The 22,667-nt window shown below is 47.2% G+C and overlaps 2 protein-coding genes across 2 annotated transcripts; both read right to left on the reverse strand.

Moving 5' to 3' along the window:
- Window positions 1-1,628: 1,628 nt before the first annotated feature.
- Window positions 1,629-7,858, reverse strand: LOC125445547 (taste receptor type 1 member 3-like). The gene is made up of 6 exons (XM_048518635.1): window positions 7,677-7,858; window positions 6,331-6,634; window positions 4,797-5,567; window positions 4,063-4,275; window positions 3,184-3,304; window positions 1,629-2,557 (listed from the first exon to the last, which is right to left on the reverse strand). Exons 1-6 carry the CDS (start codon window positions 7,856-7,858, stop codon window positions 1,629-1,631), a joined length of 2,520 nt encoding a protein of 839 aa, XP_048374592.1.
- Window positions 7,859-14,144: 6,286 nt separating this feature from the next.
- On the reverse strand, window positions 14,145-21,327 carry LOC125445548 (taste receptor type 1 member 3-like). Its single transcript, XM_048518636.1, is given in 7 exon segments — window positions 14,145-15,076; window positions 15,212-15,332; window positions 17,241-17,444; window positions 18,790-18,873; window positions 18,876-19,586; window positions 20,659-20,959; window positions 21,149-21,327. Coding segments are annotated over 7 exon segments (2,532 nt in total).
- Between the last annotated feature and the right edge of the window lie 1,340 nt (window positions 21,328-22,667).

Consider the following 22,667-nt stretch of genomic DNA (forward strand, 5'->3'; position numbering starts at 1 on the left):
TAGGGGTGAAGACAGATGAAACTATTTCGGAGTGGGGCAAATGGATTTAAACACCGCACTTACCAAGACAGATGTCTTGGATGAATGCAGCAAGCGTATGTTCTGACTTCTTTCGTCACATTTACAATATTATCTCTGTCTTCCCCTTTGAAATGTTATGTCTGTCTTCGCTAATAAAGGGCTTGGTTATGGTCTCTTGATGACCTCCCCGTTCACCCATCTCTTTCAAAGTGGCCTGCTCTTTATATGATGAATCACTTTGTATGATTTGGGCAGCCCACACCAATGGATAGGCAGGTGACATTTTTGAACTCTCGGGGTTCTTCTAGTTCCTTTGTTTAAAGGACAGCCCCATCATGGCACTGACAAAAGTTCCCCCCCTTTTTAAAATTGCATTTAACTGGATTGTAATGAGCGACTTCAAAAGAATTATTAATTCTAATCAGTGATTAGAAAGACATGTAAAGAATTTATGTACAGTAGAGAAGAGAAATGAGTCAAAAAGATTTTAATTAGTGGGAGGGGGAGTATCTTTGCCCTCCCTTCTCGCTGTTCGACAGCAATCCTAGAACTTGTTTGACTCTAGGATTGATCTCTTAGTGGCGTGAACCGCACTGTTCCCCATTTTAAATGTCTGTTCCATAACTGAATTTGTTTTTGTAGATACTGTATTAAAAATTCAAGTGTCTGTATAGTTAATATATAGCTGCTTATGTGTAAATGCTATTTTAAACACTAAAAAAAACTTTTAATTTTATGTGTCTTTCCTTCATTGTCTTTGTGTCTTTCCTTCATTGGGGGCGATTGTTTTGTTTTTCAATACTAGTGAATCCCACTTTCATCCTCTGAGGAGAAAGAGGTTTTTATACTTAAGGAGTCTCGAAGCAACTTACAAATCCCATTCCCCTCCTCCTTCCGCAACTGGTGCCTTGTGAGGCTGAGAGAGTTCTGAGAGAACAGTGACTGGCCCAAGGTCACCCAGCAGACTTCCTGTGGAGGAGCGGGGAATTGAACCCATTCTCCAGATCAGTCCACCATTCTGTTTAAAAAAATTTTTTATAGTATAGTTATATAACAGATACATGCTATGCTTTTAATCAGACTATACATTTTCCCCTTTTCTCCCTCCCTCCCTCCCTCCCTCCCTCCGTTCTTCTTTTTCTTTTTGTTCAAGCAAGCAGCAGAAAGTTCATTCTTCGTATTCTTTGTTCCCATATTTCTTCGTTAAATCCGGCTTCTCTCCTCCATTTCTCAAAGATTGACCATATCTTCACAATGTCTGTTAGTTTTTCTTGCCATAACATATTTTTTGACATCATCTCAAAAATTTCTAACTGTATTTGTTCCCAAACATATTCCAACCATTTTGAAATTGTCCATTTCTTTTTATCTTTCCATCCCAATGCAATCACCATGCGTGCAGCTCTAATCATAATTTTGCACATTGGTCCGTAACTTCTATTCCCCCTTTTATCTTCAATTAGACCTACCGTTAATAAATCATTGTTTAAATCAATTTTAATTTTTACTAATTTTTCTATATACAGTCCACCACTCTTAACTACTACCCCCAAGCTGCCTCTTCCAGCTGCTCCCAGGTCAAGGGGAATCTTCTGGGTTGGCATGGTTTACTTGATTTCTTCAGTGTTGGACTCATCCTCAACAGGAGGACTCTGAGGCAAGCAGTAGAAATAGCTGTCGGTATTCATGTGGGGTGCAAAGAGCACAATATAGCACGCCTGGTAGTAGCAGGAGCCAAAAATGGCGAAGACGCTCGCGAGGCCCGCAAACACCTGGAACAAGGAGACGAACTTTCCTTGGGAAGTGGCATACGTGGGCACGAAGAGGGTCCAGATGATGATGATCAAGACCGTGGTGAACCTGACGGATTTGCTGGCTCTATCGCGGGCCTGCTGTGAGCCGTTTCCCCAGAAGGAGCAGAGGCAGACGACGACAACCAAGCAGTAGTCATAAGCGAGGAGCAGGCCGAAGCCTGGGAAAGACACGTCTTGGCATTGCAGCAGGATGCTTCGTTCTATGTCGGTGTTCTCCTCCAAGGATGGAGGGTTCCACAGATACCAGAAGACGCAGAGGAGACTTTGGACAGCTGTGTTGACGAGCACGCTCAGGGCCAGCAAATATCTCTTCAGCAAAGGGCTCTTCAGGGTTCGGTCGAGACCGGAGCTTTGCGTGACCTTCCCGAGCAACGTTGCCAAGCCCACGGTGAAGCTGAGGAAAAAGAAAGGCTGCCGGAACTGGCAGACCCAAAGGGAAGGCTTGATCACGAAGAAGCAGCAGCTGCTGCATAAGCAAGTCGAAGAGAGGATGATCAGGGAAGTCGGGAGGCTGCCAATATAGCGCATCCCCGGGGTGCTTCTGTATTTGGCGAAAATGCCAGCGATGGCAGCCATCTGAGTCAGGGCTAACGTAGTCAGGACCAGCATGATGACAGGGAGTAGATCGGTCACCTCCAAGTACTCGACGGTCCTATCCTGGCACGTAATGTTCTCCTCAAGAAACCATTGGTGCTTGGGGCACTGGATACATTCGCTTGGATCTAGGCAGAAACTTGGTTGGTTAGAGAACTGTGACTGACCCAAGATCTCCCAGCAGACGTCATGCATAGGAGCTGGGGAACAAATCCACTTCACGGGATAAGAGTTCACAACTCATGTGAAGGAGTGGGAAATCTAACCCGGTTCTCCAGATTAGAGTCCACCTGCTCTTAATCACCCCACCCCCCTGAGGAACTTCCACTCAACATACAACAAGGTCAGGCAGGGCTAGGAGTAGGCTAGGCAGGCAAGGGCTAGGCAGGGCCAGACATCCTAGGACAGTGGTGGTGAACCTTTGGCACTCCAGATGTTATGGACTACAATTCCCACCAGCCCCTGCCAGCATGGCCAATTAAGAGGGGCTGATGGGAATTGTAGTCCATAACATCTGGAGTGCCAAAGGTTCACCACCACGGTCCTAGGAGGTTTAATCTCCACACTTGACATCTTTTTGACAATACTGAGTACTTGTATTTTATGTTTGACAGCTTTTGAGATGCCTACAGACCATGGGTCAGAGAAGCATTCTAATTTTTATTCAGAGGTTAAAAACAAAATCACTTTTGAACCAGGTGGAATTTTGGGCCTAGTCCAGCATGGATGTCCTCCGTTTATCCATCCAACTCACCATTTTTATCCTGGAAATACCCTGACGGACAGTCTTCACACTGATAGCAGCAGTTGTGTTCGCCTCTTAAATGCCTCTTTTGGCCTGGCATGCAGTCCTGGGAACATCTGGATACTGGAGCCTTTAATAGAAAGGGGGGATAAAACCTTCATCAACTGTGGGGAAAGAGGAAGACTGGGTGGTTGGACATTTGACTGATCGAGAGACAGTCTTGTAAAAAGAAACCCTCCATTCTCAAATGGATTCTTGTCCTGTCCCCCCCCCCCCCAATGCAACATTACAAGTTGCCACATACAACATTCATCTGTTCCTGCTGGATTTGTTTACTGCGCAATTGTCTACATTAAAGCCACTGTGGTGTGGCGATACAGCCTCAAACAACAGTTGGTAAAGTTGGGTTTACATCTCCACTTAGCTGACAATCTTGGACTGATGACTTTCTTTGGATGAAACCTATCCCATGTATACCACACTGAATCCATTACTCCTTGTCTTAGGCTCATTCCGCACATGCAGAATAATGCACTTTCAAACTGCTTTCAGTGCTCTTTGAAGCTGTGCGGAATGGCAAAATCCACTTGCAAACAGTTGTGAAAGTGGTTTGAAAATGCATTATTTTGCATGTGTGGAAGGGGCCTTAGTCTCTGGAGAAGCAGAAAACAAGTTGGCTTTTTCTTCAACATGACATCCCTTCAAATATTTAAACATGGCTACCATGTCAACCCTTAACCTTCTCTTCTCCAGACTAAACCTACCCAACTCCCTAAGTTGCATCTCACAGGGCAGGAATCCAGAACTTCCTTAATTTTAATTGTTCCAGAACCTGATCTTCATCCCCCCACGCTAGAGAAAATAAAGGACTTTCTTGTGCATACGAACCTTTTTATCTGTTGTGTGCCACTGGATCTTTGACTCATCCAGCGTGAGCTTGTGTTGCAAAGTGTCGTAGCTGCCAATAGAAACAAACTCGAAGTTGCGGGTTTTCGTCCAGCTCCAGTGAACCAGGTCGTAGCCCGTGGGCGGATTGCCGTTGTTGAAATAGACCGGCTGTGATTCGACAGTGAAATTTACCTTGGCTATTTCTTCCAGCAACTGTGGAAGACATGGAGATTTCAGAAGGTGCAGTTGATGAAAAACCACAGATGTGTTATTCTCTCCAGTAAGGCTTAACAGGAAAACACATCTTAGCTTGCTTCAGTGGTTTTCTAAAATGTGGGCCTGGAAGTAAGAAAACTGGAGGAGGAGGAGGAGGAGGAGGAGTTGTTGTTGTTGTTGTTGTTGTTGTTGTTGTTGTTGTTGTTGTTGTTTGGATTTATACCCTACCTTTCTCTCCTGTGAGACTCAAGATGGCTTACAAGCTCCTTTCCCTTCCTCTCCCCACAACACACACCTGGTGAGGTAGGTGGGGCTGAGAGAGTTCTGAAGAACTGTGACTAGCCTGTGGTGGTGGTGGTCCTCCTCCTCCTCCATTTGAAGGATGGGCTCTGCCTTCTCCAGAGTAGGCATAACATCATCCATTGGGATCCCTCCTTTCACATTGAGACCAGATAAGCTCAACAGAATCCCATGTGGGGTGCCTCACAGCGCTGTTCTTTCAGTGAATACCCACTTACCTGCCAAGGATAGACCTCATGGTCCCTGCTGCATTTCTGGCTTGTAGCGTTGCACTGGAGCAGCCGATGCAGTGCATGGGCAACAGCATAGACAGCTTTGTAGACATTGAACGTTCCACGGAACTTAGTGTTGTGGACAATATCTGAGAGGTTAGCAGGAGTCAAGCCCCGACATTCAGGACACTGCTTGTGTCCCTGGTCAACGACGGAGCTATTCCCACCTTGCTCAGGACCAGCTAGGATGCGTTGTACATATTCTAGGAAGCCAGGCATTCTCCCGCTTTTCACCCCTATCCCAATAATAGTGCCCAAACTGGCCAAGTTTGGAATGAGCCCAGTGGCGGCCGAGGTTGCCCAGCACTCGCTGGCGATCCACACTTTGCCAGCGATTCCTTTTTCGAGCACGGCCACCATCAGCTCCTCGGCTTTGCTGCGTTGCGCGAAGACTACGGTGGTGTTGATGCGGGATGCCACCAGTTGGCTGGTGATCTTGGTCAACTGTTCCTGCCTCTCTCTTTTCACCAGGGCACTCGGGAGGATGGCCTCGTACGCGATGCACGTATCCTTAGAGAGGGCCAGCTGCACAAAGATCTCCAAAGCCTGGCGGCCGTATTCGTCGTCGGTCGCCAAGACAGCCACCCAGTTCCAGTGGAATTTTCGCAAGAGTTGGACGATGGCTTCAGCTTGGTTCTTGTTGCTGGGGACTGTGCGGAAAAAGGAGGGATACAGTCCTCTGTCGCTCAGGTTATCACTGGTGCTTGCATGGCTGATCTGGAAGAAAAGAGAAGAGATGCAGGGCTTTGAGTTTCCTCTGCTCAAATGCCTTTTGTTAAAGGGTTGGTCCGGGTGCCGATAAAACAGGAACTGGTGGCTGGGCAGATCATTTGAAAAGCTAGTTGATCCCCCCCCTCATTCCATTCCTTTTGTGGGTTCAAAGGGTAGATATGTTCATTTGCAGTAGAAAGAATAGAGTCCAGTAGCACCTTAGATACTAGCAAGATTTGGGGGTATAAACTTCTGAGTGTCAAAAGACCCTTTGTCAGATACAAATAAGGATGGAGATTCCTGAGTCCGGTTTGTATCTAATGAAGGGAGCTTTGACCCTTGAAAGTTTATGTCCTAAAAATCTGGTTGCTCTCCAAGGTGCTTCTGGACTCAAATCTAGCTCTTCTGCTGACTCAGAGATTTTCTGTCCTGCATTCACTCCTTTGTCATTGTGATTTAATTAGGAGAATTACAACGCCCCTGAAGCTCAATCATGTGCTGCTTGCAGCAACTTTTTTTTGCATCTATCCCCGTTAAGAGAATCAATCCCAGACCTCCAGATCTAGAGTCCACCCCTCTTAACCACTACACCGCTTTGACCACATCCCTGTCACTGAAGATCCAGCTTCCTTTTCTTGGCTTATCTTGTGTTCTAGTCATGCTGGTTCTTGTCATCACCTGGCTGGAAATATTGACGGCCCCTCAGACCTGCCAATCTAGAGCTGTATTTTCCCCATGCTGTGGCGCTGTGAGGGTCATTCGTTCCTACCTCAGGGATGGAAAGAAAATTCAATAGCCGGGACAGCACCACACTCAGTTCCGAACTGTCTGGACCCACAACGGCAACAATGCGCGGCTTGTAGTCGGAATAATTGCACTGGACTTCGAGGCCGCTGTCACCAGGGTATTTGGAAAGGAAGCCAACCGCTGGTTCAGTAGCGACGACCACATTATTGCAGGTATTGTGGATTTCATAGCCAAGCTTCACGCCGGGCAGCAGGGAGGTGGAGTTGTTGATTTGCTCAATGGCGAAGCGCATGCCAAGGTACCTTTGGTAGCCGTGTGCGTAGAAGCTGAAGAGAGGATGGTTGATGGTGAATAACGAAAGTTCAGTCAGTAGATTGCAAGCCGAAAGTTCAGGCAACAGATTGCAAGCCGAAAGTTCAGGCAACAGATTGCAAGCCGAAATGCCAAGAGAGTGCATTCAAATGTGCATTGTTGAGGTAGTATGCAGGTTCTATACCATGACAACAAAGGGCCTTAGAATCATTTCTCTGTAAACTGAAGGGAAAGTTAAGCCAGAAAGAACAAGCTGATATCTTTGCAAGCTCCTGCCTGTTCATATGTTCTGAGTGAAGTGGTACAGTCTCCTCTCCTGAGTCTTAACTTCAGCTAAGCAGTTTGGAAGCAACTTTCCCCTAGCTGAAAGGAAGGTTGAGTCCTCGATCACAAAGCTTACGTTCCATCCAGATTTGGGGTCTGTTCAAAAGCTCTCTAATTTAAGTGGTACAGTCCCTCTGTTAAGCAACTCGGAATTCGCTCTTCCAAACCTGGAAGGGAGGTCGAACCAACACATGCCTATCAATGTGCCAGCAAAACACACAATAATTGATTCAAATGTCCTTCAGTGAGCTGGTAAAGCGTGGAGGGACTGTACCATTTCGATTCGAGACTTTGGAATCGGGTCTCCACAAACTGTTTTGAAAAGTCTACAGAGGTTTGCTGAAGCAGTCCAAAGAATATGAGCTCTTGGTCTTATCAGTAGTTGGGTGTGTGAAACATGATTTAGAAGGAAAACAAATCCACACCCCCAGCCTTCCCTTTTGCGCCTCTCTGATGACATCTGGTCTCCTGCCCATCTAATATGCAGTCCATCATGCCTCCTGGCTAGGGTTGCCAATTGCCAGGTGGCAGCTGGAGGTCTGGAATTACAACTGATATCTAGGCGAGAGAGATCAGTTCTTTGGACACAATGGCTGCTTTGGAAGGCGACCTCTATGGCATTATACCCCACTGAAGTTTCCCCCCTTCCCCAGGGGTCCACCCCCACAATCTCCCGTAATTTCCAAACCCAGAATTGGCCAACGTTTGTAAGGGCTCTTGTTTTCTGCTCACCTGTGACACGTGGGACTCTGCGGCTGGGTATTGTACCGCACCTTGGAGTGAAACGCAAACAATCCGCCGATCACAAAGTCCCCCGGAGAGCTGAACTGGATGGCCAGGGAGTTGACCTTCGCTTCCTTGGGCCTCACGCACAGGACAAAAGCGATGAGCATGAGCAGCAGGCGGGGTTCCATGTTGCCTGTGGCGGAGGAGGGGGAATTGCCCATTTACTACCTCACATCGATCCCGTGCTGTCGAGGGCTCATAGGGGCCCCCTCCTTCCTTCTTCTTTGCTTAGAACATCATGTGGATCCTACCGCCCCTTCCTGTTTGGGGTCTATTTGAGGGAACTGATAATAGGCGCCATCTTGAGTTAACTTAATTTAATTTAACTAATGCTGCATTTTAATGGGATTGGGTTTATTTTATTAGAGCCGTATTAATTTATATTTATTGTATTTTAACCGATATTGTGCTCTATCTACATGTTGTTCACCGCCCTGAGCCCTCCGGGGGAGGGCGGTCTATAAACCCAATAAATAATAATAATAATAATAATAATAATAATAATAATAATAATAATAATAATAATTATTATTATTATTATTATTATTATTCCGCTTTCTATAATTCTGAAGAAAACAGGTCAAGGATATCAGACAGCAAGAAACTCACCAAAAATTTCACACCTTCTATACATGGATGACCTAAAGCTCTATGGAAAATCAAAAGCAGAGATTGAGTCACTACTGAACACAGTGAGAGTCTTTAGCACTGACATTGCAATGGATTTTGGACTTGACAAGTGTGCAACTTTGGAACTCAGTAAAGGTAAACTTGCAACATGCGAGGGTGTGAATATGCCAAATGCCATAGAAATAAAGAGCCTACCAGTGAATGAAAGCTACAAATCCTTGGGGATACTGCAAGCAGAGAACATCAAGCATGCAGAAGTCAAAGGCGCAATTAGGAAGGAATATCTTAGAAGGGTAAGAAAAATTTTGAAATCAAAGTTAAATGGAGGAAATACAATAAAGGCAATTAATACTTGGGCGGTGCCTGTAGTGCGCTACACTGCTGGCATAATTAACTGGACACAACTGGAATTGGACATCCTGGACAGAAAAAAACAAGGAAAATTATGACCATCAATCGAAAGGCACCGCATCCAAGAAGTGATGTAGACAGACTCTACCTAGCAAGGTCAGAAGGAGGAAGAGGGCTGCTCCACATCAAGCAATCAGTAGAGGAAGAGAAAAGAGGCCTGACAGAATACATCCAAGAAAGTCAAGAGCCAGCATTGAAAAGAAGTCCACAAGGCTGAGATGCTGAAAGCCAAAGAATCAAAAGAGTATAGAGTCCAACAGTTTAAAACACGAAAGGAGCAGTGGCTAAACAAGCCACTCCATGGGCAGTACTTTAAGAACATTGAAGGGAAAGTTGACAGCAAGAAAACATGGGAGTGGCTCAGAAGGGGAACTCTAAAGAAGGAAACTGAAGGCCTGATTTTTGCTGTCCAGGTGCAAGCATTAAGGACAAATGCAATAAAGACACGACTTGAAAAGTCCTACAATGACCCAAAGTGCTGTCTCTGCAAAGAGGGTGATGAAACCGTGGAGCACATCATCTGCTGTTGTAAGAAAATAGCCCAAACTGACTATCTCGAACGTCACAATAGGCTAGCAGCAATGGTGCACTGGAACCTTTGCAAAGTCAGCCTGCCCTGTAGCAAGACCTGGCGTGAGCACAAGCCAGAGAAGATCACAGAAAATGAAGAAGCAAAATACTCTGGGACTTTAGAATACAGACAGACAGACACCTGGCACACAACACCCCAGACATAACAGTGGTAGAGAAAACATGTTTGGATCATAGATGTTGCTGTGCCAGTTGACAACAGGATAGAGGGACAAAAGAGCTGGAAAAGATCACAAAATGGGACCTACAAATTGAGAGTCGAACGATGACGTTGGCAAAAGAACAACGCCGACGTAATCCCACTGGTAATTAGTTGCTCTGGGAGGGAATCCCAAGAAATCTTGAAAAACATCTGGAAAGCCTAAACTTGGACCAGAACATCAGGCCCACATGCTTGCACGCGAAAGCAGCACTTCTACGAGAACTGCACACATATTCTCGCATAAGAATACCTCTAATATCCTAGGTCCTTAGGAAGGGAGGATTTTCGAGTAATTCAGAGATGAATTCCAGACACTTGTGCTGTGCTGTAATGTGTATAATAATAATAATAATAATAGTATTCCCTTGCCATCCTATCAACTGGAAGCTGAGCCCTGCCAAAAGGAGGTAGCTCAATATTACTTCGGCCCCATGGTGCAGATGGGCTCCTAGAATTTGTGATGAGGCTGCGAGTTTGCCTACCGCAGCCTGAATTTACTTGGTGGGAGCAAAAGAAAATGTGAGACGGACAGGAGACTTCCTGATACACACAACGCTGATTCCAAAGCCAGCAAGGGCAAAAGAATGATACAACAGATCACAGCTCTCCCTCTGTCCGTAAGATACAAATTGCATGCTTTTGCTGCCTCCATTTGCCTTGGCACTGTGCGGGGAAGGAAGAGAGGTTTTAACCTTCACTCAGTCTTCACTGAGATTTTTTAGTGTCTAAAGCAAAAATATGTTTGTTTTTAAAGACATGTATTGTTTCCTTCTTAATGGAAATAAGAAGATTAGGGAAGGGTAGGTTGAAGGGTTAAAACTCCTGTTCCATTCCTACATGGCCCTGAGGCAAATTGAGGTTTCAGGAGCTGCTTGCCATTGAAGGTGGGTGACCGCCCGTCATGTCTGCTTGAGCCTTAAACAACCTTTGCAAAAAGGAAGGGAGAGCCACCGCTGAAACCCAAAACAGAAAAAGTATTCAAAAGAGCCTCAAGAGTTTTGTAGACATATTTTGAGTTCTCAGTTTAATATTTTGGGGCTTTAGCATTAGCAACAAATTGCACCCCGGACGACGCTCCGTTCCCCAGTGACTCTGCATAACCTCTCCCTTGCAAAAGTTGCTTCAACTTACCTGTACTTTGTACCTCTTTATTTCACATCCATATCTACGACACCTGCCTTTTCCCCCCTATGACCGTGTTTATTCTTTTTCATTCTGTCTCCGACAGCCGTTCTTTCCGTGTTACCTGCCCAGCAGCGGTAGGCAAGGGCATTTGGAGGAGACCTCCGAAAAACTGGGGACTTTACAGCCCAGAAATCTCTTCCTTGTTCCACTCAGCTTCTGATTCCTGAATTTGAATAGCAGTCAGTCGAAACAGAGGCTGGACGATAAATGATGCCATGAAGACCCCATCCTAGAGTGGGGCGGGTAGAGAGGATTAACCTCTTATAAACAAACAAGCTGGGATTTACATGCTAGACCTGAAATATGGGGACCAAGCATGGCCACCTGGACTAAACCAGGTTCACAAGGCCATCACCAGAGCCAGCGTGGTGCAGTGGTGAAGAGCAGGTGGATTCTAATCTGGAGAACCGGGTTTGATTCCTCACTCCTCCACCTGAGTGACAGAGGCTTATCTGGTGAACCAGGTGTGTTTCCGCATTCCTACATTCCTGCTGGGTGACCTGGAGCTAGTCACAATTCTTCGGAGTTCTCTCAGCCCCACCTACCACCTTGAGTCTCCTTACAGGAGAGAAAGGTGAGATATAAATCCAAACTCTTCTTCTTCATCATCATCTGCATGTAGTAGCCAATTACATATGGATGTAATTGATACAGATGTGCGATGTATCAGAAGTGACTCACAAATATTTATGGCAGAATAACTTTTGTTAGTTACCATTTCCTGACTTCAACAGACTGACTGTGCCACATCACACATAGTTACACCCTGTTGCATGGCATCCTGTACAGATTTACATCCATTGAAGTCAACTGAAATCTGTATAGGATGCCATGTAACAGGGATACCCTTCTGTAATTATTTAAACACGCAGAGTATGTCATAGGTGAGGAAAAGTCTACAAAGTTATTCCCATTTTTTATTCTGACACATGGCAGGGTACGCCCATCCAAAGCAGGGGTCTGCAACCTGCGGCTCTCCAGATGTTCATGGACTACAATTCTCAATTGGCCATGCTGGCAGGGGCTATGGGATTTGTAGTCCATGAACACCTGGAGAGCCGCAGGTTGCAGACCTTTGATCTAGAGCAATCTCGGATCCGTTTTGCGTGGGTCCTTTGCATGTTCATTGCGGCTTGAAGAGCATTCCGACTTTTAATGAGGAAACAAATATTATTTGCCTTAAGAGCTAGACTTTCATTTGCATCCCTTCTCTCTCTATGTTGTCATGTTCCTTGCAAAGATGATAATGCAAATTTGAAGCCAGGGCACATTCAAATCTCTGGAAAAATACCCTTCTTGTATCACAACCTTAAACTCCCTTTGGGTTGTAAATGTATATCTGGTTTCACCCTCACCCTGGGGCCAGCAGAATGAGCTGAGTGTATAGATTAATCTCCCCCCCCCGCCCAGATCTAGAGGTCAGCAACTTTGTTCACTAGATGATCTTGTATTAGTCAGTCTCCCATAGTGTAGCCCACTTTCAGGATTTAGCGAGGATGAAACCGAAGAGGCGAAAACTCTGAACTCCTTGCAGTGAGGGCAGGATAAAGTTACCAAAAGGCCTGGCCTCAGTTACTCACCTGTGCCTTGGTAACACGCAGATTAGACTACCGTAACGGGGTCTACATGGGGCTGCCCTTGAAGACTGTTCAAGAACTTCCAACAACACGTTGGTCCGGATCCTGACCGGAACTTGCTCTGATGAAGCCGTTATTGTGTCAGGTGTCCCTCTTGCTTCCTGACCAAGCTACAAAAGTCAAACTGGATTGGGAAGGAGGATATGAACCTTCCCTAGACTTGAAATGAGCACGTGGTGTTCTGCTACAAATCAGAAATACAGTGAGCAACCCCGTAAAGCAGGGCCTCCTTGGTGACTGAAGAAAAGTGTGTGTTTGTTTATTTTTTATTTCATTGGGCTGGCTATCCTGTCCTTTCCCAGCCACAGCTGAGCTCAGGGCGGCTCACACACAATAATAATACAACATTCAAAATTCCATATAGCACAAATAAAGCATTAAAACTACATCAACAATCAAACCAATTCTAAAAGATGACGGCGCAGTTTCATTACTTCAGATGCCATTTCTAGCCCCAGATTAGCCTATGATTACTTTCTTCCGCCTATCCATCATAAATTAATCCAACAATAGAGGGGTGGGGAGGAAGAGGGGCAGATCGGGAGGCCAGTGAGCTGCCTCAACCAAAGACCTGGTGGAACGTTTCCGTCTTGCAGACTCTGCAGAATTGACTAAGATCCCGCAGGGCCCTGGTATCAGCTGATAGAGAGTTCCACCAGGCTGGAGCCAGGGCCAAAATCACCCTGGTTCCGGTTGAGGCCAATCTAACGTCCTTGGAAGGTGGAGTTTGGAGAAGGAAGGGACTTTGATAGGGCACAATGTCATAGAGCCCACTTTGAGAGCCAGCAGGGTGTAGTGGTTTAGAGCAGGTGGATTCTAATCTGGAGAACCGGATTTGATTCCCCACTCCACATGAGTGGCAGAGGCTTATCTGGTGAACCAGATGTGTTTCTGCACTCCTACATTCCTGCTGGGTGACCTTGGGCTAGTCCAGAGGTGGGATCCAGCAGGTTCTCACAGGTTCCCGAGAGTAGGTTACTAATTATTTGTGTGTGCCAAGAGGGGGTTACTAATTGGTGATTTTGCCACGTGATTTCTGCCTTAGTTACGCCCATCCTCTCAGCAGTAGCGCGCAGAACTTGAAGCAGTCTAGCAGGAGGTGCACCGGCGTGCATGGCAGCCTGCGCCTGCGTGCATTCATTTCCCGCCCAAGGACCCGGCCTTGGCCCGGCTGCGTCATACTGCAACCACAGCCAGCAGGAATGCCCTGCCCCCGGAATGCCTGACCACGCCCCCATCGTGCCCTGCCCAGTCCCATTGGCGCTACGCCACAGTTTGAATCCCACCACCATGGGAACCTGTTACTAAAATTTTTGGATCCCACCACTGACCAGATGTGTTTCCGCACTCCTACATTCTTTCTGGGTGAACTTGGGCTAGTCACAGTTCTCTCAGAACTCTCTCAGCCCCACCTGCCTCACAAAGTATCTGTTGTGGAGAGAGGAAGGAAAAGGAGCTTGTAAGCCCTCCTGACAGGAGAGAAAGGTGGGGCATAAATCCAAACTCTTCTTCTTCTAAAGGGAAAAATAGGGTTGGTTTTATTGTTTAACATGATACAGAAGGTCTCTATTAATAAAGAATGTCCCTATTAAAGTCGATCACTGCATAACTTAAAACTGTGTCACCCTGTGCTGTTGCAGAGATCCTTCCGGATTGTGCAGACAGAGTGGCATGAGGTACACCACAGACAGCCAAAAATCTGTCCCTCAAGCTTTGTGCCCTAGACAAGTCTGTGGAATGGTTGGGAAAGGGGTTTTCCTAATCTTGAGAATCTTTCTCCTCCACCTTCTGTTGGGTGTAGTCTTGGAAATAGTCCGTCGTGTTCCATTCCGGCTTAAACCAGAGGATGTAGCATTTGGGCAGGTAGAAGCAGGCCAACAGCCCCAACGTGCACAGCAACATGGCGGCCATGACAACGGCTGGCTGGTCCTCTTGCTTCACGGCGGTGAAGGTGGGGAGGAAGAAGATCAGGGCGCCAAAGTACGCGATCATGGCGAAGGTGATGCCCCGGGCAACATTGTACTTCTTGGCCGGCACCTCCACCATGAACGTGCAGAGGAAAGAAGTGAAGGCCAGGGAGGTGTTGTACCCATGGATCAAGGCAAAGAGAGGCAAAGATCGGATGTTGCACTGGATGAGGACTTGGGTTGGCAGGAGAGCGTAGTGCTTGACCACGAGCGGCGGGATGTCGTAGACGTACCAAAAGCAGAATAAGCTTTCGACCAGGAGGCAGGAAGCCACGATGGACCAGGGCTGCTTTTGAATGAGGACGTGCAGGAAGTTACGCCGGCTGTTGGGGAACTCGTGCACCAAGACGATCTGGAAGGCTTTTGCCAAGATGGTGGAGAAGCAGACGTTGAGGCAGAGGGCAAAGAAGGGGTCGTGGAGCTTGCAGATGGTGGGGCTGGGCTTCCCCACGTACAGGCTGGTGATGACGCATATCACGGCCAGGCAGCAGAGAGCCAAGAGGCACAAGCCGCCCCCGGCAGCCTGCACCACAGGGGTGTGGAGGTTCTTCAGGAACAGTGCGCCCGCCAGGCAGGTGAGCGCCAAGGCTAAAAGTAACAGGCCCAGCAAGATCAGGGCCAGGGGTTCGAACCAGAAGAGGTATTTCTCGCTGCGGTCGTAACACTGCGTGCTGCGCTTGGGAGACCACTGGTGTTCGGGGCAGGCCGTGCAGCCGGTGTCCTCTAGGGAAGAACAATGAGAAATGCCTGCCTCAATTTATTTTATTAGGTATCATATCACCCCTACCCTTTCGGGCTTGGGATGGTTTATGCAATTGTGATGCAGGGAGGCTGTTTTAAGATCCTAAACGTTTTTACCTGAACTGCTGCAGAACGTCCCCGCCTCACAGTCGATGCAGTCGTAACAGCACAGGTGAAAGCCTTTTATCCGGCGGATCTGCCCGGGTTGGCATTCCGTGAGGCACTGGGACGTCGGCTCCTGGGGAGGTGGAATGGACAGCCGTGATATTGGTCCACAAAAATCCAATGCGTTTTTTCAAAGAGTCCGAACACACCTGAGGTTTCCTCCCACAGAATCAGAGCCTTGGTCCCTCAAAATCTGTATTGTCTACTCTGACGGGTCATGGCTCTCCTGGAAGATACCTTTCACATCTTCTGCTACCTGGTCCTTTTAACCCGAAATGGCCTTGATTGAACCTGATATGTGATATGGCAGCCAAGAAAGCCAATGCAATTCTAGGATGCATCAATAGTGTCTAGATCAAGGGAAGTAATTGTACCACTCTACTCTGCATTGCTCAGACCTCACCTGGAATATTGTGTTCAGTTCTGGGCACCAAAATTTAAGAAGGCTATTGACAAGCTAGAGACCCCAAGGACGACCAAAATGGTCAAAGGTCTGGAATCCAGGCCCTACAAAAAGAGACTTAGGGAGCTGGGGATGTTCAGTCTGGAGAAGCAAAGGTTAAGGGGGGGGACATGATAGTTATGTTTAAATATTTGAAGGGATGTCATGTTGAAGAGGGAGAAAGCTTGTTTTCTGCTGCCTCGGACTAAGACACGGAGTCATGGGTTCAAGGTGCAGGAAAAGAGATCCCACCTAAACATTAGGAAGAACTTTCTGACTGTCAGGGCTGTTCGACAGTGGAATTCACTGCCTCAGATTGTGTTGGAGTCTCCTTTGGAGGTTTTTAAACAGAAGCTGGATGATCATATGTGGGGGGGGGGGAGTGCTTTGACTGTGTGTTCCTGCATGGCAGGGGATTGGACTTGATGGCCCTTGGGGTCTCTTCCAACTCTATGGTTCTAACCTCCTGTGTGCCAAGCAGATACTCTACCACTGAATGATTGCCTCATGCCAATTTCCAGCCTTTCAACAGCTCACTGTTAAGGTGTTCAATGTATATAGACCATTCAGGTGATAGGAAAATGGAACTGCTGGCCAAATCAATTGGAGATTTTTGAAAACAACCATGTTGATTTTTTTTGTTGGCCGGTATATTTTCTGGGGTAGGTGGTTACTTTTGCTCTTCCAAAAGTCTGTGAAAGGATGAGCTATATGTACAGCTGACTTTTTTTGATGATTGGTTTTAATTGTGCTTTGTAAGCTATACACCAGAGTAAAGAGACAATCTCTTACTCAGCCACCTCTGCAAATATTTTTTGACGATTCTGATCTCATGAAGGAGAACGTACTTATCTTCAAAGCTTCTGTACCGGGATAGGAAGTCTCAAACAGACAGGAATGAAAACCACTGATGATTATCTCGCTGACTGCATTTCAGTCATTAGGACTGCCATCTTGGTTGACAGCTATGGTATAGTTTAAATTCCAAATGCTGATTGGTTGTGCTTTGCGATGTGTCACTTTTTTGTGTTGTGCTGTTTCTAGAAGTACGGTTTCGTGATGGTCATGTGGTAATGACAAATAGGGTAGACAGAACTTAGCTGGCTATCGTGTAAGTTCTCACATGCTCCTGTGAGGAACCAGATAATTATCCTGTGAAGAATTAGGATTATCCTCTAGCACAGGGGTAGGGAACCTGCGGCTCTCCAGATGTTCAGGAACTACAATTCCCATCAGCCCCTACCAGCATGGCCAATTGGCCATGCTGACAAAACTTGATGGGAGGTGTAGATCCCTGAGCTTTTGGAAAACTGTCCCCTACTCTAGGATCCTTTAAATAAGGAAAGAAGGAGCATCCACAATTCTGGGTTTTCACCAAGTATGTGAATTCTAGCTAGCAGGATAGAACTAGGATCAAATGTGATTAGCAAGGTGAGGAACATCTGTGCAGGGAAGGTGGGGCAGGAGGAGAAAATGGCCACCCTTCCCCCCTTTACTGTATTTCTCTGATTTGCAGAGCTCCGTCTCTCTCCATTTTACCTTTTGATCTTCGGTATGAAAGCGGAACTTGGACTTATTGATGCTCAGTTTCCCGTTGAACTTCCCAAGAGTGATGTACTGGATCCGGCCGTCCTGCCAGCTCCATCCAATGACCTCGTAGCCCTTGTTGATACTACGGTATTGGTCAAAATGGAACGAATGGTTTCTGATGCTGAAATTCAAGTTCTCCATTTTTTCTAGCAGCTGCAGAGAGGGAGAGGATGTGAGACGAAGGTGCCGCAAATTCCACTTCCCAAATTTACCTCCTGGTTAATAAACCACCCAGTACCCCCGCTCAAGTCTCTGGCCTGTACTAATCTTTTCTCTGGTTTCCATGATGGATTTGGAAAGGTTTGAAAGTATACTAAATGCTGTTTGGGAGACCATAGTACCCTACAATAAATATTTTGTGTTGTAGAGATTAGGAAGGAAAGGGGAAAAAAACATGCTTCCTGACCTCTTCCACTGACCAGAATCCATTTTTAACGCACTGGTTAATTCATTGTTTCCATCCCTATTATGTGTTTTTGAAAACTATTTATTTCCTGCCCATCCCTATGATGTATTTATTATTTCCTGCTTTTATAGCTTACCGTTTTGGTTTGGCAGGAGGGAAAAGGTCTTTCAGAAGTACAGCTGATTTCCGGACTACAAAGGTCAGTTCTCCTGGTGAAAATGGCGATTTTGGAGGGTGGACTCTGTAGCATTAGACCTTCCTGAGGCACCTCTTCCTCCAAATCCTGCCCTCCCCAGACTCTACTTCCAAATCTCCAGGAATTTCCCAGTCTGGAGTTGGCAACTCTAGAAGCAGTATTTATGCTGAAAGGAGGTAGATCAATCAACTCCACTCAGGGCTGTAACGAGGCAGCCCTGGGCAAACTGTAGCCCTGGGCAAAACCTGAGGCCCCCCTGAACCAAACTGCACCAAACTTGGGGGGTGCCATCATCTCCAGATGATACCCTGAAATTTTGGTGCCGATACATCCAAAAATGCACCCCCTGCAGGAACATCCTAGAAATTTGCCCAAGAATCTTTGTACTGCATTGAGTTTTCTGCATTGCTGTCAATGGGGGTTGCAGGCTGTGGGGGAGCACATTTCTGAGAGGCATAGTCTCAAAGGCACCGAGGGTCTCAATCAGAGGACTTTGCCCTAATGATACCTCCCAAGTTTGGTACAGTTTGGTTCAGGGGGGGCAAAGTTATGGACCCTCAAAACTGTAGCCCCCATCTCCTATTAGCTTCCATTGGAAACAATCGGGGATAGGGGCACCCCCTTTGGGAGTCCATAACTTTGGACTCCGTGAACCAAACCTCACCAAACTTGGGGGGCACCATAAGGACAGTCTCCTGATGAGACCTTTAGACCCCAGTGCCACGGATAGCCACTAAAAAACTGCGCCCCCTGCAGGCCAAAAATGGAAAACCACTAAAATACCCAAAAACGAACCCAGCATTTTGATGCCCCCCACAAGGTGATGCCCTGGGCAGCTGCCCACCTTGCCCAATGGGCATTACGCCAGTGGAGCCACCTTGCCTTTGCTCTCTTACCTGCCATGGTTTGATGCTACAGCACTTCCTTACATGCCAGCCCGGCACCACAACCCTAGCGGCGTTGTGGCCCAGCGCCCGCGAGGCCACACCGTGGGCCAGCCCGCGTACACAGCAAAAGTCTGCCGATGCTCCAGAACTGTAGTAACGTTGTCTAGGGAAAGCTGGTCACACTGCGGACACTGCAACCCCAGAACGTCAGAGCCCACTTGGTTGCCTTCTTTCTGGGAAGCCTCACAGAAACTCTTCTGCTGGGTCAGCTCGAAGAGTCTCCTGATGTAGCTACTAAAACGGGAGATGTTCCCCGCCTTGATGATGAAACCGATGACCGTCCCAATAGACTCCACTCGTCTGAGAGAGGAGACCACTTCGGACATCACCCACGCTTCAGTGGCCAGCCACACCTTCTGGCTCAGCCCCAGCCTGAGACACACTTTGAGGAGGGCCCGAACCGGCCGATCGTTGGAAAAGAGGACAACAACGTTGACGTTGGTCTTGTTGATTGACAGGACGGTCGGCTCCAGCCTCGTCTCGAGGTCGGGGATCGACACATCAGACGGGATCAGCCCCTCATAGGCAATGCAGATGCCTTTGGTGACCGCCATGGTGGACAGGAGGCTGAGGCCTTCTCGGCCATATTCGTCGTCGCTGCCAATGATGGCGATCCAGTTCCACTTGAAGGAGACCAGGAGTTCTATCATGGCTTCCAGCTGGATCTTGTCGCTGGGCACGGTGCGGAAGAAAGAGGGGTACAGTTCCTCGTTGTTCAGCTTCTCAGCCGTGGCACCGTAGCTGACCTGAAGCGACAAAAAGCAGTGGTCGCATCCACAGATCATTTCTGCATGACAAGCTGATAGCTAACATAATTAAAACATGCAATTGCATAAAATCACATATAAAGTCAGTACATCAACCTAACTAAATTTCAGGGGCCCAGCAACGACTTAGACCTACGATAACCACCCTATTTGTTTCAACCAAGACCTTAATGCCTGAATGTGAGGCAGAACTTGTCAACAGAGGGGCGCAACACCAGATGACATAGCATGGTAAGAAGAAGAAGAAGAAGAAGGAGGAGGAGGAGGAGGAGGAGGAGGAGGAGGAGTTTGGATTTATATCCCCCCTTTCTCTCCTGTAAGGAGACTCAAGGTGGCTTACGAGCTCCTTCCCCCCACGCCCACAACAAACACCCTGTGAGGTGGGTGGGGCTGAGAGACCTCTGAAGAACTGTGACTAGCCCAAAGTCACCCAGCTGGCGTGTGTTGGAGTGCACAAGCTAATCTGATTAACCAGATAAGCCTCCACAGCTCAAATGCCAGGGCAGGGAATCAAACCCGGTTCTCCAGATTAGAGTGCACCGTCCCTCTCTCAACCACTACACCGCACTGGTGTAATGGTTAAGAGCAGGTGCACTCTAACCACTACACTACGCTGGTTAAGAGCAGGTGCACTCAGGTGCAGTCTTCGTTTCTAGAGACGAGTTCTGTATAGCAAGAGAACTCTCTCATATGGCTATTTAGAAGAAGAAGAAGAAGAAGAGGAAGAGGAAGAAGAGGAGGAGGAGGAGTTTTGGATTTATATCCCCCCTTTCTCTCCTGTAGGAGACTCAAAGGGGCTTACAATCTCCTTTCCCTTCCCCCCTCACAACAAACACCGTGTGAAGTAGGTGGGTCTGAGAGAGCTCCGAAGAGCTGTGACTAGCTCAAGGTCGCCCAGCTGGCATGTGTGGGAGTGCACAGGCTAATCTGAATTCCCCAGATAAGCCTCCACAGCTCAAGCGGCAGAGTGGGGAATCAAACCCAGTTCTTCCAGATTAGAATGCACCTGCTCTTAACCACTGCGCCACTGCTGCTCCTTTACCAGAATTACCTGTGGGATCAGGAAGAAGCTAAAAAGCCTAGCGGTGACGGTGCAGAGCTCTGAGCTGTGGGGCCCTATGACAGCCAGCATGCGGGTCCGGTAGTCCGTATAGTTGCAAAGGACCCCGACGCTGCTGGTGCCCTTCTGGGTCAGGAACAGCAGGCTGGGCTGGAGGGCCACGATCGGCTCCATGCAGTCGTCGTAAATGTCATAGCCGAGCTCGATCCCCGGCAGCAACGCGGTGGAATTGTTAATTTCCTCCACAGCAAACTTCATCCCCAGAGCCCAGATGAGACCGGAGGTGTAAATCCTGCAAAAAAGCAAAACAAAACCTGGGTGGTGGTGGTGCAGGTGGTTCATAATATAAACATAGCTGTCGTGATAGCACCCACTTGGGAAACACTCTGGTTTTAGCATTTGCTCTCTGCTCTGCTGAGCCCTTGGACCCAGAAGTATTGGGCATTTGTGCTGCAGCGCTGGCGTTTGATGCTCTCCTTACCTCTCGCACACGTAAACATCCGGCAAGGTTCGGTATGTTGTATCGGTGGTGAGGACTCGCAAAGGGAACAATCCGCCCAGGAGGTAGTCTCCGTGTTTTCTAAACTGTGAAGAGATGCAGCGCTCTTCCTGGGCCAGGGTCCAGCCCAAACCAATACCAAACAGGAGGACAATGGCCATGGCTCTTGAGTGGTTCCGACAGCAATCTTTGACTCCTCGTTTTGAAATAGAATGAGCCGATGGTAGGCAAGGAAACCTATGGAAATGCCAGGTGTCAGCCCCTAAAAGTACATTTTTATTAACTTGAGTTACAGGTGGCGAGGAGGGGAAACATCCCAAAAGATTTGTTTAGCAAAGTGCTCCATGTGCATGGTGATATATCTGGGGGGAAGATGTATTCATCCATGCTAACCAAATGTCCTGAAGGGCTAGTCTGCAATGCTGTTTTGCAAACCACCAACCCAAATCTTTGCCGTTCCCTCACCAAGAGGTTTTACATTTACTTAGAAAGGCCAATTGCTTTCTCCAGCCATGGGTCACATTAGAATCATAGAGTTGGAAGAGACCAAAAGAGCTCTGCTATTCAGGAACATATAATCAAAGCACTCCTGACAGGTGGCTATTCAGCCTCTGTTTAAGAACCTCCAAAGAAGGAGACTCCACCACACTCCAAGGTAGTGCATTCCATTATTGAACAGCCCTGACTGTCAGGAAGTTTTTCCTGATGTTTAGGTGGAATCTCTTTTCCTTCCCCTTGAACCCATTACTCCTGGTCCCAGTCTCTGGAGCTGCAGAAAACAAGCTTGCTCCCTCCCCAACATGACATCTCTTCAAATATCTAAATATGGCTATCATGTCACCTCTTAACCTTCTCTTCACCAAACTAAACATTCCTAGCTCCCTAAGTCTCCTTTTGTAGGGCCTGGATTCCAGACCTTTGACCATTTTGGTTGCCCTCCTCTGGACCCGTTCCAACTTGTCAATATCCTCCTTGAATTGCGGTGCACAGAACTGGACACAATATTCCAGGTGAGGTCTAACCAATGCAGAATGGAGAGGTACGATTACATCCCTCGATCTAGACACTATACTCCTATTGATACAGCCCAGAATTGCATTGGCTTTCTTGGCTGCCGCATCACACTGCTGACTCATGTTCAGTTTGTGGTCTACTAAGACTCCCAGATCCCTTTTGCATGTAGTGTTGTCAAACCAGGTGTGCATTTCATTTTTTTCTGCCTAAGTGTAGTATCTTACATTTATTTCTGTTGAAATTCATTATGTTTGTTTTTGCCCAGCTTTCCAATCTGTCCAGGTCATTTTAAATTCTGACTCTGTCCTCTGGGGTATTAGCTACCCCTTCTGTTTTGGTGTTTTAGCCTTCAGGGTAGCTATGTACGGATCACAGTGAAAGGATTGTCTCTCAAGTGCTTGCTTTGTGCTGTTCTATGTGCTATTTTTCTGTGTAGGCGTTGCACTTTTCTACGTTAAAATCACCCGTATTGTTTACTTAGTTGCTT

Source organism: Sphaerodactylus townsendi, linkage group LG16 (genome assembly GCF_021028975.2).
Source record: "Sphaerodactylus townsendi isolate TG3544 linkage group LG16, MPM_Stown_v2.3, whole genome shotgun sequence".
NCBI classification, from domain to species: domain Eukaryota; kingdom Metazoa; phylum Chordata; class Lepidosauria; order Squamata; family Sphaerodactylidae; genus Sphaerodactylus; species Sphaerodactylus townsendi.

What these genes read in the sequence shown, in the direction of transcription:
- LOC125445547 (XM_048518635.1), bottom strand. Translation starts at nt 7,858, where the DNA reads ATGGAACCCCGCCTGCTGCTCATGCTCATCGCTTTTGTCCTGTGCGTG. An exon ending in ATGAGGTCTATCCTTGGCAG is followed by an intron (nt 4,276 to 4,796) that starts GTAAGTGGGTAT and finishes TGTCTTCCACAG; the next exon opens with TTGCTGGAAGAAATAGCCAA. An exon ending in GGCACACAACAGATAAAAAG is followed by an intron (nt 3,305 to 4,062) that starts GTTCGTATGCAC and finishes TTTCTATTAAAG; the next exon opens with GCTCCAGTATCCAGATGTTC.